The 19,493-nt window shown below is 41.4% G+C and overlaps 1 protein-coding gene across 3 annotated transcripts in view; it reads left to right on the top strand.

Moving 5' to 3' along the window:
• The first annotated feature begins 248 nt into the window (after positions 1-248).
• The window catches only part of LOC122838401 (reticulocyte-binding protein 2 homolog a), a 34,722-nt gene continuing 15,477 nt past the window's right edge, over positions 249-19,493 (top strand). Inside the window, exons 1-9 of one of the 3 annotated variants that reach the window (XM_044129027.1) lie at positions 249-546; positions 1,304-1,372; positions 2,815-2,857; positions 2,979-3,127; positions 3,669-3,750; positions 4,139-4,301; positions 4,412-4,485; positions 4,574-4,650; positions 4,744-4,844. In XM_044129027.1, coding sequence (XP_043984962.1) covers positions 1,307-1,372; positions 2,815-2,857; positions 2,979-3,127; positions 3,669-3,750; positions 4,139-4,301; positions 4,412-4,485; positions 4,574-4,650; positions 4,744-4,844 — 755 coding nt within the window. In that variant the 5' untranslated portion in view covers positions 249-546; positions 1,304-1,306. Of the gene's footprint in view, positions 547-1,303; positions 1,373-2,814; positions 2,858-2,974; positions 3,128-3,668; positions 3,751-4,138; positions 4,302-4,411; positions 4,486-4,573; positions 4,651-4,743; positions 4,845-19,493 lie in introns of all 3 variants that reach the window. The other 2 variants (XM_044129028.1, XM_044129029.1) reach the window with 2 other exon arrangements.

Raw genomic sequence — 19,493 nt, 5'->3', positions numbered from 1 at the left:
TCTAGGATAGGCCGTCACCATTTTCATTCAATTGAAAATACTATTTTGCATCCTCCACAATGTTCATCTGAAAAACGAATGGATCAGCCAAAGTGGGAAAATATATATAGATCTGTGTTTAGTAAGTATTCAAGGAACACATTTCAACGAAACACAGAAAACACATAAAAGAAGCAAAATTTCTAGTCAGAACTGGACTTCATTCTACCAGTCTTGGTATCTTATGTGTCTGCCTTGCATCCTCCGGTACAGTAGGTGGCGGTATATAACTAGCAATTACACTGTAGTATGAAAACGCAAAATAGAAGAAAACCGAAGAAGAGTGAAGCTGGGAGTTCATTTATTCTGAGTGGTGACCCGCCGAAAGAGAGGAAGGATTAAGTGTCTCAATACTGTTTTGTGTCTGTTCTGAGGATTTGTAGTTAGACTAATTGCTCTGCCATGCTACTACTTTGACTTTTATCTTCATGTTGCTCACATAGCGAATAATTACAGCGGGGAGAGGAGTACTGAACCCCATAACTAAGAGTTGGATCCCCAATTGAGGTAAAAATAGAAAAATACATAAAAGATAGATGCTATAATATATCATTGTATTGCGTCCTACCTGCTTTTATATGTTTTTATTAAATGTGTTATGTTAAGATAAGTGTGTAGCAATGTTGTAGCAGATTTCAGACCCCAGAGCGGTCTGCCGTTACTTTCCAACCGCTGTGAAATAAAGGAGCCTCCAACTTATTGTCTTTATAAGACAGTAAAATGCAGTCAAAATGTATCTAATTGATCAACCATTACATGCCGTGACGTTGGTTATGCATACACTACAGTCACATTAAAAACAAACGCCTGTTTCTACAGAGGTAATTTATTAGAGATTTGTTTGTGAATTTCTGCTTGTAAAGCCTCTTCTGTTGTTGGAATAAGAGTTTGATTCTAAGGAATTAAAGTAACTATAAAATTGTGTTTTAAAACTTTATTTAACCATGTTAAATAAATGTTAGATAAATCATAACACTCATGTTATGAGATCTCTTGCTAAAGTCTATCACATTACTGGACAACTTGAATATTCCGGATCTTGGATTTCAACTTTAAATTGCAAGAGGTTTTGCAATATAATCCTCCTTACAGTGTCAGAAAGCCTAACTCAGCTGTTGCATTACAGAGCTGTGACAAATTGGGTCTCAGGTTACTCTGATACTGTAGCATGACTACTATTTTTGCTAGAAAAACCTTAAGGATACTGATCAATGATCAATTTGACTAATTACTTGTGATGTTTGACTTTCTGCTTCTATCTCAGGATATGAACTGGGACAGTCAGTTAAACTCCATCCTGTCTGTAGCCGACGGCAACGTCGCTAAGATGAGGGTGAGTACATTCAAGGATTATCCATTACTTTTTAATCAGTGTAGAATCTTCAATTGGTTTTGTTGACTCCTAGCGGATGTTTTGCTTCTGCTCTCAGTCACGCTATTGTCACTGTTTAGGAAGAATACACATTTCTCCTGGATGATTGCAGACCAATTTCTAATCTTCCATTTTATAGAAAAGAATATTTATCATCATCATCTACATATGTATATATGTATATTTAATCCAAAACAACTTGATTGATACGTATAAGTCTAGGTTTAGAACCAAGCACGTCACAAAAAGAGCCCTGGTTACAATAGTATAACTTGAAAATTAATTTTGATCGCTGTTAGAATTTTTATTAGAATTTTTCTTGATCTTAGTGCCGCTTTCGATCATTTTGTGCCGCTGTTCAAGGTGCTGAACATCAACGTTCAGCCTTGTCCTTGAACATCAACTTAGCTTAAATGATTTTGTCCTCAATCTTCATATTTTACTGGTTCAACATTTTTTGTCTTTATTGGTAACTTTGAATCCAAGAAAGATTATGTGATTCACAGTTTTCCACAAGGATGAATTCTTGGTCCTATTCGGTTTAATTTACTTTTCTTGGTTTTGATGACACACGTCTGTGTGTAGATGTGTATGATTACAATGGTAACCTTGTAAATAATCTTGTCGAATGCCTCAATGATGTCAAGTTTCTAAAGTTGAATGAGGGGAAAACTGAGATTCGTCTTGTGGACCTCAATAATCTGAAAAACATCTGAATCCTTTGTTGGTTTAACTTGTGAGCATGTTAGACCTTAATTTTATGAAACACATCCAAGGTCTGAATTTTATCACCTTAGAATCGCATCCAAAGTCAGATCCTTTCTATCACAACCTGACTTAGAAAAACGGATTCATGCCTTTTATTTCTTTCGATCTTGAGGTCTTCCTATGATCATTTTCTCTTTATACCCAGAATAAACTTTAGATCTGCTCTTGTTTTTCCAGTCATTATGCTCCTGTCCTATGAAATTCTCTTTCATAAGACTTCAGATTCATTTCTAGCTTGTTAGCCTTTAAAGCAAACTCGAAACATACTTGTTCTCTCAGAATTTTTGTTTCGCATATTTGGTTTCATAAATGGCATTCTACTTATTATGTCTTAACTATCAATTTAAGTTTTTACTGGATCTTTTTTTTCAATAGTTGTCTTTATTCTACTTTTCTTTCCTAGCACATCGAGTCTTCATTTGTCAAATGAAATGTGTGTCATAAACAAGCTAGACTCGACTTCTAATTTACAATTTCAGTGGTAAACCAGCAGGTGGCAGTAGAGCCGCCTCAAATCCTCCAAACCAACTTGACTTTTAAAATGGTTCTTGGCTTCTCGAGGGGGACGTCTGTGAAAATCAAAAGAGAGTTTTGTTGTTCCCCCTTGTATTTCTGAATAGTTTTTGTGTCAACAGGAAAGACTGACCTCTGCTGGGAAATTCCCTCAAGGAGCAGAAGGTGGGTGAATTATTTCAGATTCAAAAGGGAAGTTCCCACCAGTTTGTTTGGCTTCCTTTTATTCAAACTGTACTTAAATCGTTTCAGATGACTTTGTTTTACCTTTGGTTCGCATTTGCAGTGAAGGGGAGTGGATTAAGTTCACATTGGGACCCTCCTGCTTCTTTCTGGGCAGCGCGCCCTAACTACAGGCCTTCCTCATCTCTCCGTTCGGGTGTGCAATGGGCTGACCTCGCTGCCATTCAGTCACAGCTCCAGATACAGAGTCAGGTGTGTGTCCGTTTTGTCCTGTTGGAAACACAAACCTCAACTGTTTTTTGTTTTGTTTTTGTTTTTGTTTGGTGTGATTGACCAACACAAAGTCGCTCGGCATTGTGAGCTGGAAAAAAAATGACTGAACAGTTTTTGATATTGTTGATAGTAAGAATCTGAAAGTGTGTCGGGGATTGGCTTTTCTTCTGCTGCCGCGCTTAAATGTTTCAGATCATTCAACTAATGTCAATATTACCTGATTTAATACAACCAGACGTTTTCAAACTATGACTTTTTTGTGCTGTAACAAAACCGTTCGAAGAAACCTGAGCCTGTGTGAAATGTGACTGCTTTCTAAAGGTAATAACTATTTTTGCCACAACTGACATCAGAATTTTTTTTTCTCCTCCTAAAAACAAAATTAGGCACATTTACAGCATTTTGGAGCATTATGGACTCGTTTCTTCGGTGTCGTTTGTGATTGTAACGTCTGTGTTGCTTACTACCTTCAGATGCAGAAAAATTCCTGGACTTTGTTTTTTCCGCTTTTTCTTTGCAGCTGATTGAGTCCTTCTCAGTGAAACTCAATGGCCTGGAGAGGGAGAAGCAGTCTCAGCAATACCACATCCAGACTCTGCAAGGTATCGCACTTCTACATCTACAACTTCTCCCCCCGAATCTCCTACTCGATGGCATCATCTTCTTGTTCATACGACATGCAATGACTCGTTAAATTAAGGAGAAGTTGAAAACTTGAAGGTGTTAGAAGTCATTTCTGAAGCAATACAAGAGTTTGAATAATTATAATGTGGGCCTTTTTTTCTGTGATTTTTGCAGCATCAGCAGCTTCTTTTACTGTGCAGAGGCACTTAGTATGTATTCACAAAAAGCCACATAACCATGAGATGACAGTACCACCGGTAGCCTAATTAACACATGGCGCCCGATTGTTCTTTAGCAGTGGATATGTCCCACTATTAACTAAATTTGGACTTTGTCCTGATTTAACTCCATCGCTGGCTGTTGCAGAGGAGGTGCGGAGTCTTCGTGGCGAGCTCAGGAAGAAGGACAGAGAAAGGGCAGACCTGAGTTCAGACGTGGAGCGAAGGAGGGAGCAGTGGTGGAGAGAGGTTGGCTGTGAGCTCAGCAACCTAGCGAGGGGAAACGACTTGCGAGGCGACCTGAAGGAGAGGTGCAAAACTCCTGCAGCCGCCGCCTCAACGGATCGCACCATAGCAACGGCATGAACGGGGGTTTTTTTGCCTGTTAGTACCGTGACATGCCTTCTGTCGGTTTCTTCAGCTTCGGCTCCAAACTCAGTCGGGACGAGCTGGAACGCCTGCGGAGAGAGATGGACGCGCTGAAAACACAAATGAGTGAGTCGCAGCTCGGCTCTAATTCATCGATTCAGCCGCAGACAGGAAAAGCGCTCCTCATGTTTTCTTCTGCTTTGCTTGTCTAAAGGGAGACAAGAGGAGGACATGCATCTCCAGCTGACGGAGGCAAGGGAGATGAGAAGACAGTGTGAACACAGCCGCAAGGTAAACACACACACACACATATGCGTCTCTCTGTCTGCTTGAGGCTCGTTGCTTCTGTCGTCTCTGATCCTCAGCAGTTGTTTTGTTGCTCAGATGCTGGAGGAGCTGACAGGCAGCTGCAGAACACACAGCAGCGATCTGATGAGGACGCTCTGCCACTATTCGCTCACTCAGCAAGAAGTGCATCAGATGAGGTGCGAGGGAGTGTGTGTTTTCTCTTTTTTTTTTACACTAGTTCAATAGAATAGAAATGCCCTTTACTGTCCCACAAAGGAGAAATTGATAGAAAGGTTCACATAAAAAGTTCTTAAAGTGTTAAAAGTAATGTATTACAAAACAGGATTGACAGTAATAATAATAATTAAAGCTGCAAGCAGCCTCGTGCGGCCCTCGCAGCAAGCGCTGCTCCGGCTCGCCGGCCACCGCGGAGTTACAGCAGCCGCTGAAGCTCTCGCACCGTTTCCAGAGCCGGCGCCCGCTACATGGCGGGAGCCGTCGCGAACCTTTCCCGCCCGATCGCCCGCCACACGACACACGCGAATGCGTTCGGCAGCGCTTCCCGACGACTCACAAAAAATCTGGCGCAGATCGGTCCATTTACGGCGGAGATATAGCGGATGGATTGACCTAGGGGGCGCAGTGGAGTCAAATTACATTTCAAAACATTTGAGCTCTTTAAAGGTTACCACAGGTCTTACATTTCAAGTTTGGTTCCAATCGGATCATCCATGTGTGATTTAAAGACAATCGTATGAATATGGCGAGGGTCTGACATTCGCCATCTGGCCACGCCCACACTGTTCAGCCAGCATTGACAGATGTCATCACCTTATCATTTTAAGTGGGTTTGCACTGGATTAAATCCATATAAAAAACAGAGAAAAGTTAGACATACTGCAGGAAAAAATGGTGACTTTCTGTGGGTAGTGGGTGGGGCTAATGAACTAATCATTCTATCCAGGTGGTGCAGCAGCGCACATCTAAAGTCACCAGGTTACTCAGAACCCATCCAAACACAGAACAGATGCTTAGAACAGATAATGTGCCAAACTTTCTCCAGCTGAACAGAAACAAAACTGAAGTTATTATCTTTGGACCTAAAGAGGAACAATCTAGAGTCAGTGCAAAGCTTCAGTTATTACAACTAAAAATCAGCAATCAGGCCCGAATCCTGGGAGTAGTGATGGACACTGACCTGAACCTTCATAGCCACATAAAGACAGTCACAAAGATGGCCTACTATAACCTGAAGAACATTTCCAGGATTAAAGGACTAATGTCTCAGCCAGATCTAGAGAAACTCATCCATGCGTTTATCTTCAGCCACATTGATTATTACAACTGCGTCTTCACAGGTCTGTCCAACCAATCAAACAGCTGCAGCTGATCCATAATGCTGCTGCTCGTGTTCTCACTAAAACCAGGAAGATAGAGCACATAACACCAGTTTTAAAGTCCCTCCACTGGCTCCCTGTAGCTCAAACAATAGACTTTAAAATACTGTTGTTAGTTTATAAATCACTGAATGGTTTAGCACCACAATACATTAAAGATTTGCTGCTGTTGTATCAACCTTCCAGACCTCTCAGGTCTTCTGGTTCTGGTCTGCTCTACATCCCCAGAACCAAATGAGGAGAAGCAGCATTTAGCATCTATGCACCACAAATCTGGAACAAACTTCCAGAAAATTGTAAAAGAGCTGAAACACTGACTTCCTTTAAATCTAAATTAAAAACCCACTTGTTTAGAGTTGTATTTGAAATGTAATAAATTGCAAATGTATTGACAAAACCTGACTTGATGTTTTGTTTTGATTGTTGATTCTATGTTGCATTGTGTTTTTGTCTTTGATTTGGTGTAAAGCACTTTTAAATGCCTTGCTGCTGAAATGTGCTTTCTTTAACTAGGAAGAAAGTAAACAGATCTCAAAGCAAAAATTAATCCCTTAAAGCTCACATAAATGCTGAAGAGCCATGGCATTAAAATTAAAATTAATTTAAACTCTAATTTAAACTCTAAGAATGAGTTTAAAGTTCATTCAAATCATTGATTTTTATTTGATTTGATCAAAATCAAAACAAATTTTGTTTTGATTTCAAACAAAATCCGATTTGAAAAAATAAATAAAAAATTCACTGTGAAAATGTCAAATATTTACAAAAATATTTTTTTATAATTTAGAATTACAATATCTACTGTAAATTTCTTAAACTGATGTAAAAATATTGCAAACAACAGTTTTACAACATTATTAGCATGAAAATTAAGGCAATTCTTCATTCGTTTCTATGCAATTTTTGAAAAAAACATCATAAGTCAAAACAAGGGAGCTGCGTTAGCTTGACTGTCAACCGTCATATTCAACCCTTCGAGGGTGGGGGGATGGAGGCGTGCGTGCGTGCGTGCGTGCGTGCGTGCGTGTGTGCTAAAGATCGAGCCAGAACCGCACACAGTAAAAATCTCTGCTGGGATCCAAACCGCTCTTAGAACTACCGGAGGTTCAAATTCTGCTTATTCATTTTTAGCTTACAGAAAAAGCACCAAATAAACAAAACCGAACTGAGAAATAAGATTTAAGCTTTGGCGTGCGCTACGTACAAGATGTTTTCGCTGGGATGCAAACCGCTCTTAGAAGTACCGGAGGTTCAAATAAAAAAAGCGAACTGAGAAATAAGATTTAAGCTTTGGCGTGCGCTACGTACAAGATGTTTTGACAGAGAATCTTTTTTTTTTCTCCACAATTTTGTTAATTATAAAGATGATTCAATAATAAAAATATCAGAAATTCTTCTTTTCTTACTTCAGGGAAAATTAATAAGCAGAGTGCAGCTGCAGGCGCTGCTCTCTCCGATAAAATCCTGCATGCTTCTGTGCACGTAGATAGCTTAGCTGCGTTAGCTTGACTGTGAACCGTCATATTCATATTCTGTTCTCTAGTGCTAATAAGTGATATAAACGCAAATATAGGAGATGGAAATGTATACTTACATAATAAAAACGCACATGCAGACGGGATTAAGGAAGGATTGATCGTTAATGTTATCCGTGGAGGCTATTTTTATCCCAACGAGCCAGCAGAAGTATCGAAAACAACGTAACTGTGGAACTACAAAATACACAGATGCATCTTTGGGAATTGCAGTGGTAAAAATGTACACATAGTCATGTATGGCGTGATAGTGACACCAAGTGGTTAATATCGCCATTACAGCACCTCTCTCATACTGTGTAATTCTCGCCTTATTCATGTGTGGAGTAACAGTGACACCAAGAGGACTTAATGGGAATAACATATGTTTTTTTCTAAAAAATCTAAAATTACAGAAAATCCGTTGAATTTAGAATATGGCTACAAGAGACTTTTTTGTTCGTCCTGAAAAGATACACATATGTACCAAGTTTGGTAATTCTAGGTTGAAGCATGGCTTGAGGCTGATCATTTAAAATTTTCTAGCCAGCGCCATAAATACATTAGGCCACGCCCACCAAATTTTATTATGGATTTCTTTCAGGGGGTGGATAAAGATCCATCCTAGTGAGTTTGGAACAGCTCGGCCCAAAACTGTGGAAATCAGAGCCAAACGTATGACAGCGGCGTTAGAGGTCACTTCGCCACGCCGCCACGCCCACCTGCTCCATCAAAGCCGGTCGGGGCTGGAATCCAAAATACACCAGAATGTCTTCTGTGTCTGGAAAAACTTTCAAGTTGATTAGGTCAAAGGTGTAAGATAGCGACCGTTCCCAGTAAAACATGACACTTCCTGTTCTCAGGGGACGTGGCCTGAGTGATGTCATCATTTGACCACAGGGTCTTTTGGGTCAATCCATGATGATCAATCACTGAAAGTTTGGTTCCTCTGAGAGTTTTACTGTAGGAGTTATAAGAGTTTTATGTTTCACGGCGAATAGTCAAAGTTTGACACATAGCCACGCCCACATACTTTGAAGTACGAGAATTCCTTTGATAACTTTTGACCTTTGATGCCTCAAGTGTGTGCTGAGCGATTTTGAAGTCTGTATCTGAAAAACTGTAGGAGGAGTTCGATCAAATACGAAGGCTGTAAACATCAAAAATGGGGTCAATTTTAGAACTTCATTCCAAAATGGCCGACTTCCTGTTGGGTTGAGACCATGACTCCAAGAGACTTTTTTGTACATCAGGACAATATACAGATGTGTAACAAGTTTTATAATTCTATGTTAGAGTATGGCTTGGGGCTGATCATTTAAAATCTTCTAGGGGGCGCTATAGAAAAATTAGGCCACGCCCACCAAATTTTATTATGGATTCCTGTCTTGGGGTGGATAAAGATCCATCCTAGTGAGTTTGGAGAAGTTTGGCCCAAAACTGTGGAAATCCGAGCCAAACGTATGACAGCGGCGTTAGAGGTCACTTCGCCACGCCGCCACGCCCACCTGCTCCATCAAAGCCGGTCGGGGCTGGAATCCCTTATAGAGCCACATGTTTCCTGTCTGTTAACACAGTTTCATGTTGATTAGTTCAAAGGTGTAACATAGGGACCGTTCCCAGTAAAACATGACACTTCCTGTTCTCAGGGGGCGTGGCCTTAGTGATGTCATCATTTGACCCCAGGGTATTTTAGGTCAACCCATGATGCTCAATCACTGAAAGTTTGGTTCCTCTGAGAGTTTTAGTGTAGGAGTTATAACTGTTTAGAGTTTCGTGGCGAGTTGGTGAACTTTGACCCCTGCTAGCCCCCCTTCAGCATACTCAAAAAGTCACCGTTTTGATAACTTTTAATCGGCTATGCCTTATGATCAGACTGACCGAGTTTGAAGCGATCAATCGAAATCCCTAGGAGGAGTTCGATCAAATCTGAAAGGGTGTGTAAACGGCAAAAATCGGGTCAAAATGTGACCTTCGATCCAAAATGGCCGACTTCCTGTGATACTTGGACTATGACAATTATTGTAAATTCTGAGCGTCTTGGGGAGCTCTACAACTGTACCAAATTTCAAGTCTCTACGACAAAGTAAGTGAATAGCAAAGGGTCTTTTGAAAATTGCTAGGTGGCGCTGTTGAGCCATTTTTTGTGCGATTTTTGCGACGACCTTAAAATTCAAAATTTTTCACCAGTCTCTATGCTTCCGCCAAGTTTGGTGAGTTTTTGAATATGATAAATCCCCCAAAAAGGCCCCTCTTTTGGGGGGCAGAATAATAAGAAGAAGATTAAAGCTGCAAGCAGCCTCGTGCGGCCCTCGCAGCAAGCGCTGCTTCGGCTCACCGGCCACCGCGGAGTTCCAGCCGCCGCGGAAGCTCTCGCACCGTTTCCAGAGCCGGCGCACGCTCGCCGCAGCTGGAGCCGTCGCGAACCTTCCCCGCCCGATCGCCCGGCAGACGACACACGTGGATGCGTTCGGCAGCGCTCCCCGACGACTCACAAAAAATCTGGCGCAGATCGGTCCATTTACGGCGGAGATATAGCTGATGGATTAACCTAGGGGGCGCAGTGGAGTCAAATTACATTTTAAAACATTTGAGCTCTTTAGAGGTTACCACAGGTCTTACATTTCAAGTTTGGTGCCAATCGGATCATCCATGTGTGATTTAAAGACAATCGTATGAATATGGCGTGGGTCTGATATTCGCCATTTTGCCAACCCCACACTGTTCAGCCAGCATTGACAGATGTCATCAAGTTCTAATTTTAAGTCAGTTTGCACTGGATTAAATAAAGCATGGCTTGGGGCTGATCATTTAAAATTTTCTAGGGGGCGCCATAAATACATTAGGCCACGCCCACCAAATTTTATTATGGATTTCTTTCAGGAGTTGGATATGGATCCATCCTAGTGAGTTTGGAGAAGCTTGGCCCAAAACTGTGCAAATCAGAGCCAAACGTATGACAGCGGCGTTAGAGGTCACTTCGGCACGCCGCCACGCCCACCTGCTCCATCAAAGCCGGTCGGGGCTGGAATCCAAAATACACCAGCATGTCTTCTGTGTCTGGAAAAACTTTCAAGTTGATTAGGTCAAAGGTGTAAGATAGCGACCGTTCCCAGTAAAACATGACACTTCCTGTTCTCAGGGGGCGTGGCTTGAGTGATGTCATCATTTGACCACAGGGTCTTTTATGTCAACCTATGATGATCAATCACTGAATGTTTGGTTCCTCTGAGAGTTTTACTGTAGGAGTTATAACTGTTTTGAGTTTCACGGCGAATAGTCAAAGTTTGACACATAGCCACGCCCACATACTTTGAAGTACGAGAATTCCTTTGATAACTTTTGACCTTTGATGCTTCAAGTGTGTGCTGAGCGATTTTGAAGTCTGTATCTGAAAAACTGTAGGAGGAGTTCGATCAAATAAAGGCTGTAAACATCAAAATGGGGTCAATTTTGGAACTTCATTCCAAAATGGCCGACTTCCTGTTGGGTTGAGACCATGGCTCCAAGAGACTTTTTTGTACATCAGGACAATATACAGATGTATAAGAAGTTTCGTAATTATAGGTTATAGCATGGCTCAGGGCTGATCATTTTAAATATTCTAGGGGGCGCCATAAAGAACTTAGGCCACGCCCACCAAATTTTATTATGGATTCCTGTGTTGGGGTGGATAAAGATCCATCCTAGTGAGTTTGGAGAAGTTTGGCCCAAAACTGTGGAATTCAGAGCCAAACGTATGACAGCGGCGTTAGAGGTCACTTCGCCACGCCACGCCCACCTGCTCCATCAAAGCCGGTCGGGCTGGAATCTTATAGAGCCACATGTTTCCTGTCTGTTAACACAGTTTCATGTTGATTAGGTCAAAGGTGTAATATAGGGACCGTTCCCAGTAAAATATGACACTTCCTGTTCTCAGGGGGCGTGGCCTTAGTGATGTCATCATTTGACCTCAGGGTATTTTAGGTGAACCCATGATGCTCAATCACTGAAAGTTTGGTTCCCCTGAGAGTTTTAGTGTAGGAGTTATAACTGTTTAGAGTTTTGTGGCGAGTCGGTGAACTTTGACCCCTGCTAACGCCCTTCAACATGCTCAAAAAGTCACCATTTTGATAACTTTTAATCGCCCATGCCCTCTGATCAGACTCACCAAGTTTGAAGCCGATCAATCGAAATCCCTAGGAGGAGTTCGATCAAATACCAATGCTGTAAACGGCCAAAATGGGGTCAAAATGTGACCTTCCATCCAAAATGGCCGACTTCCTGTGATAGTTGGACTATAACAATAATTGTAAATTCTGAGCATCTTGGGGAGCTCTACAACTGTACCAAATTTCAAGTCTCTACGACAAAGTAAGTGAATAGCAAAGGGTCCTTTGAAAATTGCTAGTTGGCGCTGTTGAGCCATTTTTTTTTAGATTTTTGCGTCGACTTTAAAATACGTAAATTTTAAACAGTCTCTATGCGCCCGCCAAATTTGGTGAGTTTTTGAATATGATAAAGCCTCCAAAAAGGCAATTCATTTGGGTGGAAGAATAATAATAATTAAAGCTGCAAGCAGCCTCGTGCGGCCCTCGCAGCAAGCGCTGCTCCGGCTCGCCGGCCACCGCGGAGTTACAGCAGCCGCGGAAGCTCTCGCACCGTTTCCAGAGCCGGCGCCCGCTCGCCGCAGCGGGAGCCGTCGCGAACCTTTCCCGCCCGATCGCCCGCCACACGACACACGCGAATGCGTTCGGCAGCGCTTCCCGACGACTCACAAAAAATCTGGCGCAGATCGGTCCATTTACGGCGGAGATATAGCGGATGGATTGACCTAGGGGGCGCAGTGGAGTCAAATTACATTTCAAAACATTTGAGCTCTTTAAAGGTTACCACAGGTCTTACATTTCAAGTTTGGTTCCAATCGGATCATCCATGTGTGATTTAAAGACAATCGTATGAATATGGCGAGGGTCTGACATTCGCCATCTGGCCACGCCCACACTGTTCAGCCAGCATTGACAGATGTCATCACCTTATCATTTTAAGTGGGTTTGCACTGGATTAAATCCATATAAAAAACAGAGAAAAGTTAGACATACTGCAGGAAAAAATGGTGACTTTCTGTGGGTAGTGGGTGGGGCTAATGAACTAATCATTCTATCCAGGTGGTGCAGCAGCGGCACATCTAAAGTCACCAGGTTACTCAGAACCCATCCAAACACAGAACAGATGCTTAGAACAGATAATGTGCCAAACTTTCTCCAGCTGAACAGAAACAAAACTGAAGTTATTATCTTTGGACCTAAAGAGGAACAATCTAGAGTCAGTGCAAAGCTTCAGTTATTACAACTAAAAATCAGCAATCAGGCCCGAATCCTGGGCGTAGTGATGGACACTGACCTGAACCTTCATAGCCACATAAAGACAGTCACAAAGATGGCCTACTATAACCTGAAGAACATTTCCAGGATTAAAGGACTAATGTCTCAGCCAGATCTAGAGAAACTCATCCATGCGTTTATCTTCAGCCACATTGATTATTACAACTGCGTCTTCACAGGTCTGTCCAACCAATCAAACAGCTGCAGCTGATCCATAATGCTGCTGCTCGTGTTCTCACTAAAACCAGGAAGATAGAGCACATAACACCAGTTTTAAAGTCCCTCCACTGGCTCCCTGTAGCTCAAACTATAGACTTTAAAATACTGTTGTTAGTTTATAAATCACTGAATGGTTTAGCACCACAATACATTAAAGATTTGCTGCTGTTGTATCAACCTTCCAGACCTCTCAGGTCTTCTGGTTCTGGTCTGCTCTACATCCCCAGAACCAAATGAGGAGAAGCAGCATTTAGCATCTATGCACCACAAATCTGGAACAAACTTCCAGAAAATTGTAAAAGAGCTGAAACACTGACTTCCTTTAAATCTAAATTAAAACCCACTTGTTTAGAGTTGTATTTGAAATGTAATAAATTGCAAATGTATTGACAAAACCTGACTTGATGTTTTGTTTTGATTGTTGATTCTATGTTGCATTGTGTTTTTGTCTTTGATTTGGTGTAAAGCACTTTTAAATGCCTTGCTGCTGAAATGTGCTTTCTTTAACTAGGAAGAAAGTAAACAGATCTCAAAGCAAAAATTAATCCCTTAAAGCTCACATAAATGCTGAAGAGCCATGGCATTAAAATTAAAATTAATTTAAACTCTAATTTAAACTCTAAGAATGAGTTTAAAGTTCATTCAAATCATTGATTTTTATTTGATTTGATCAAAATCAAAACAAATTTTGTTTTGATTTCAAACAAAATCCGATTTGAAAAAATAAATAAAAAATTCACTGTGAAAATGTCAAATATTTACAAAAATATTTTTTATAATTTAGAATTACAATATATACTGTAAATTTCTTAAACTGATGTAAAAATATTGCAAACAACAGTTTTACAACATTATTAGCATGAAAATTAAGGCAATTCTTCATTCGTTTCTATGCAATTTTTGAAAAAAACATCATAAGTCAAAACAAGGGAGCTGCGTTAGCTTGACTGTCAACCGTCATATTCAACCCTTCGAGGGTGGGGGGATGGAGGCGTGCGTGCGTGCGTGCGTGCTAAAGATCGAGCCAGAACCGCACACAGTAAAAATCTCTGCTGGGATCCAAACCGCTCTTAGAACTACCGGAGGTTCAAATTCTGCTTATTCATTTTTAGCTTACAGAAAAAGCACCAAATAAACAAAACCGAACTGAGAAATAAGATTTAAGCTTTGGCGTGCGCTACGTACAAGATGTTTTCGCTGGGATGCAAACCGCTCTTAGAAGTACCGGAGGTTCAAATAAAAAAAGCGAACTGAGAAATAAGATTTAAGCTTTGGCGTGCGCCACATTACAAGATGTTTTGACAGAGAATCTTTTTTTTTCTCCACAATTTTGTTAATTATAAAGATGATTCAATAATAAAAATATCAGAAATTCTTCTTTTCTTACTTCAGGGAAAATTAATAAGCAGAGTGCAGCTGCAGGCGCTGCTCTCCGATAAAATCCTGCATGCTTCTGTGCACGTAGATAGCTTAGCTGCGTTAGCTTGACTGTGAACCGTCATATTCATATTCTGTTCTCTAGTGCTAATAAGTGATATAAACGCAAATATAGGAGATGGAAATGTATACTTACATAATAAAAACGCACATGCAGACGGGATTAAGGAAGGATTGATCGTTAATGTTATCCGTGGAGGCTATTTTTATCCCAACGAGCCAGCAGAAGTATCGAAAACAACGTAACTGTGGAACTACAAAATACACAGATGCATCTTTGGGAATTGCAGTGGTAAAAATGTACACATAGTCATGTATGGCGTGATAGTGACACCAAGTGGTTAATATCGCCATTACAGCACCTCTCTCATACTGTGTAATTCTCGCCTTATTCATGTGTGGAGTAACAGTGACACCAAGAGGACTTAATGGGAATAACATATGTTTTTTTCTAAAAAATCTAAAATTACAGAAAATCCGTTGAATTTAGAATATGGCTACAGGAGACTTTTTTGTTCGTCCTGAAAAGATACACATATGTACCAAGTTTGGTAATTCTAGGTTGAAGCATGGCTTGAGGCTGATCATTTAAAATGTTCTAGCCGGCGCCATAAATACATTAGGCCACGCCCACCAAATTTTATTATGGATTTCTTTCAGGGGGTGGATAAGGATCCATCCTAGTGAGTTTGGAACAGCTCGGCCCAAAACTGTGGAAATCAGAGCCAAACGTATGACAGCGGCGTTAGAGGTCACTTCGCCACGCCGCCACGCCCACCTGCTCCATCAAAGCCGGTCGGGGCTGGAATCCAAAATACACCAGCATGTCTTCTGTTTCTGGAAAAACTTTCAAGTTGATTAGGTCAAAGGTGTAAGATAGCGACCGTTCCCAGTAAAACATGACACTTCCTGTTCTCAGGGGGCGTGGCCTTAGTGATGTCATCATTTGACCCCAGGGTCTTTTAGGTGAACCCATGATGATCAATCACTGAAAGTTTGGTTCCTCTGAGAGTTTTACTGTAGGAGTTATAACAGTTTTATGTTTCATGGCGAATAGTCAAAGTTTGACACATAGCCACGCCCACATACTTTGAAGTACGAGAATTCCTTTGATAACTTTTGACCTTTGATGCCTCAAGTGTGTGCTGAGCGATTTTGAAGTCTGTATCTGAAAAACTGTAGGAGGAGTTCGATCAAATACGAAGGCTGTAAACATCAAAAATGAGGTCAATTTTGGAACTTCATTCCAAAATGGCCGACTTCCTGTTGGGTTGAGACCATGGCTCCAAGAGACTTTTTTGTACATCAGGACAATATACAGATGTGTAAGAAGTTTCGTAATTATAGGTTAAAGCATGGCTTCGGGCCGGTCATTTAAAATTTTCTAGGGGGCGCTATAGAGAAATTAGGCCACGCCCACCAAATTTTATTATGGATTCCTGTCTTGGGGTGGATAAAGATCCATCCTAGTGAGTTTGGAGAAGTTTGGCCCAAAACTGTGGAATTCAGAGCCAAACGTATGACAGCGGCGTTAGAGGTCACTTCGCCACGCCGCCACGCCCACCTGCTCCATCAAAGACGGTCGGGGCTGGAATCTTCAATACAGCAACATGTTTTCTGACTGTTAACACAGTTTCATGTTGATTAGGTAAAAGGTGTAATATAGGGACCGTTCCCAGTAAAATATGACACTTCCTGTTCTCAGGGGGCGTGGCCTTAGTGATGTCATCATTTGACCCCAGGGTATTTTAGGTCAACCCATGATGCTCAATCACTGAAAGTTTGGTTCCTCTGAGAGTTTTAGTGTAGGAGTTATAACTGTTTAGAGTTTCGTGGCGAGTTGGTGAACTTTGACCCCTGCTAGCCCCCCTTCAGCATACTCAAAAAGTCACCGTTTTGATAACTTTTAATCGGCCATGCCTTCTGATCAGACTGACCGAGTTTGAAGCCGATCAATCGAAATCCCTAGGAGGAGTTCGATCAAATACGAAGGGTGTAAACGGCAAAAATCGGGTCAAAATGTGACCTTTGATCCAAAATGGCCGACTTCCTGTGATACTTGGACTATGACAATAATTGTAAATTCTGAGCGTCTTGGGGAGCTCTACAACTGTACCAAATTTCAAGTCTCTACGACAAAGTAAGTGAATAGAAAAGGGTCTTTTGAAAATTTCTAGGTGGCGCTGTTGAGCCATTTATTTTGCGATTTTTGCGACGACCTTAAAATTCAAGATTTTTCACCAGTCTCTATGCTTCCGCCAAGTTTGGTGAGTTTTTGAATATGATAAATCCCCCAAAAAGGCCCCTCTTTTGGGGGGCAGAATAATAAGAAGAAGAAGAAGAATAATAAACAGTACAAAAACAATAGGCCTTCGCAGCGCTTTGCTGCTCGGGCCTAATAATAAACAGTACAAAAACAATAGGCCTTCGCAGCGCTTTGCTGCTCGGGCCTAATAAACAGTACAAAAACAATAGGCCTTCGCAGCGCTTTGCTGCTCGGGCCTAATAATAATAAACAGTACAAAAACAATAGGCCTTCGCAGCGCTTTGCTGCTCGGGCCTAATTAAAGCTGCAAGCAGCCTCGTGCGGCCCTCGCAGCAAGCGCTGCTCCGGCTCACTGGCCACCGCGGAGTTCCAGCCGCCGCGGAAGCTCTCGCACCGTTTCCAGAGCCGGCGCCCGCTCGCCGCAGCAGGAGCCGTCGCGAACCTTCCCCGCCCGATCGCCCGCCAGACGACACACGTGAATGCGTTCGGCAGCGCTCCCCGACGACTCACAAAAAATCTGGCGCAGATCGGTCCATTTACGGCGGAGATATAGCTGATGGATTAACCTAGGGGGCGCAGTGGAGTCAAATTACATTTCAAAACATTTCAGCTCTTTAAAGGTTACCACAGGTCTTACATTTCAAGTTTGGTGCCAATCGGATCATCCATGTGTGATTTAAAGACAATCGTATGAATATGGCGAGGGTCTGATATTCGCCATTTGGCCACGCCAACACTGTTCAGTCAGCATTGACAGATGTCATCACCTTATCATTTTAAGTGGGTCTGCACTGGATTAAATCCATATAAAAAACAGAGAAAAGTCAAACATACAGCAGAAAAAAAGGTGACTTCCTGTTGGAAGTGGGTGGGGCTAATGACCTAATTATTCTATCCAGGTGCTGCAGCAGCGGCACATCTAAAAGTTGCAGGACAGCGGCCCTTGAGGACTGGAGTTTGATACCCCTGGTGTAAGAAAATGGTTGGATAAATAATTTGCATATTAAATAATATGATTTCTTCAATAGCTTCCAAATCGTGTGCCCCATTAACTCAAAATCAAGGTGAAATTGTTCTACTAGACTGTATAGATGAAGCACATTCATCTTTATTACATTTGACCCCTTTTTTATTTAACTAATTTTGTATTTAAAAAATATACTGTATGTAAAAAATGTCCATAAAATGTATTACCTCACATGATCATGACATTTGTTAGCTGTAATGTTCAATTACATAAAATTGGAGGACAGGATCTATTTCATTACATGTTCACTTCTTACCTGAAACATGTTAAATACAACAAATATTTACTTTAAGTGTGACAGTTTAACCTTAGTGATGTCATCATTTGACCACATGACGATTAATCACTGAAAGTTTGGTTCCTCTGAGCTCCGTCTACTGTGAAAATCACATTGAGCTTTGCCAATTCTTAATTGTAAGCTATTTTATAATGGTAACATCAACAATGTGTCTCCACTGTTAAGGTTGAACTGAAGAGGAGATTGTCCAAAAAAATAAAAACGTGAGTAATTTGTGTGGTCCACTGCTGTGTGGAAAACTCTAAGAATTACTTTAAAGCCCCCCACCCCACCCCCCGCCTCCAGGTTCTGCGTTACGGCCCTGCGTTTAATATCAAAGCTCAGCGTTCATCCTGCTCATATTGCTGCACATATTTGTGACACTTATCTCAATATTAATTGTTATAGTGGCGTTAAGTTGCCATTATAATTCTTGGCAACTATGGACACGTTCATTCGTGGCTGTTTTCACGTTTTTTGGACCAGTTTATTTTATTGTCTAATAAATAAAATTCACTTCCTGTCAACACTTTTGAGGTAATATCGTTTAATAGGTTTGCCAGGCAAACTTTTAACTGTAAGGATATTTTGAAAGTACTAAACTCCACAGCTTTGAGTGTGCAGCCCATGTACGGTTCAAACAAAATAATGTGGCTTCCATTAAATGAGCAAGAAATTGTTTAGCATATCAGACTCACCAGAATCCACATCTCTGCAGCAAACACGTTGATAAGTTGGAATGCAACAACAGGACATCTCACCGCTAATACCCATGACATCTGTCTCCTATTCGTTAGGTCCGTTAGCTTAGCTACGTTAGCTTGACTGTCAACCGTCATATTCACCCCTTCGGGGGGGGCGGGGGGGAGCGGGGGGGGGATTGCGTGCGTGCGTTATAAAGATCGAACTGCACACATATCATGACGGCTTGATTGATCGTGAATGTTATCCGTGGAGGCTATTTTTATCCCAACGAGCCAGCCATTGCTACGTATATGTGGGCGGCGGAGGGGGAGGAGGGGTGGGGGCAGTGCGAAAACCGAACTGAGAAATAAGATTTAAGCTTTGGCATGCGCTACGTACAAGATGTTTTCAAACAATGTTTCCACAATTTTCTTAATTATAAAGAGGGTTCAATAATAAAGATATCAGAAATTCTTCTATTCTTTTTTTACTTCAGGGGAAATTAATAAGGTACAGCTGCAGGCGAAATTCTGCAGGCTTCTGCGCAGTTCTCTAGTGCTAATAAGTGATATAAAAGCAAATATCAGACATGGAAATGTATACTTGCATAATAAAAACGCACACAGGTTTCATAAACACGGGATTAATCGTGGATGTTATCC

The sequence above is a fragment of the Gambusia affinis genome, linkage group LG10 (assembly GCF_019740435.1).
Source record: "Gambusia affinis linkage group LG10, SWU_Gaff_1.0, whole genome shotgun sequence".
Classification (NCBI taxonomy): Eukaryota; Metazoa; Chordata; class Actinopteri; order Cyprinodontiformes; family Poeciliidae; genus Gambusia; species Gambusia affinis.
The sequence above is the reverse complement of the archived record's forward strand: the minus strand, read 5'-3'. Positions and strand labels throughout refer to the sequence as shown.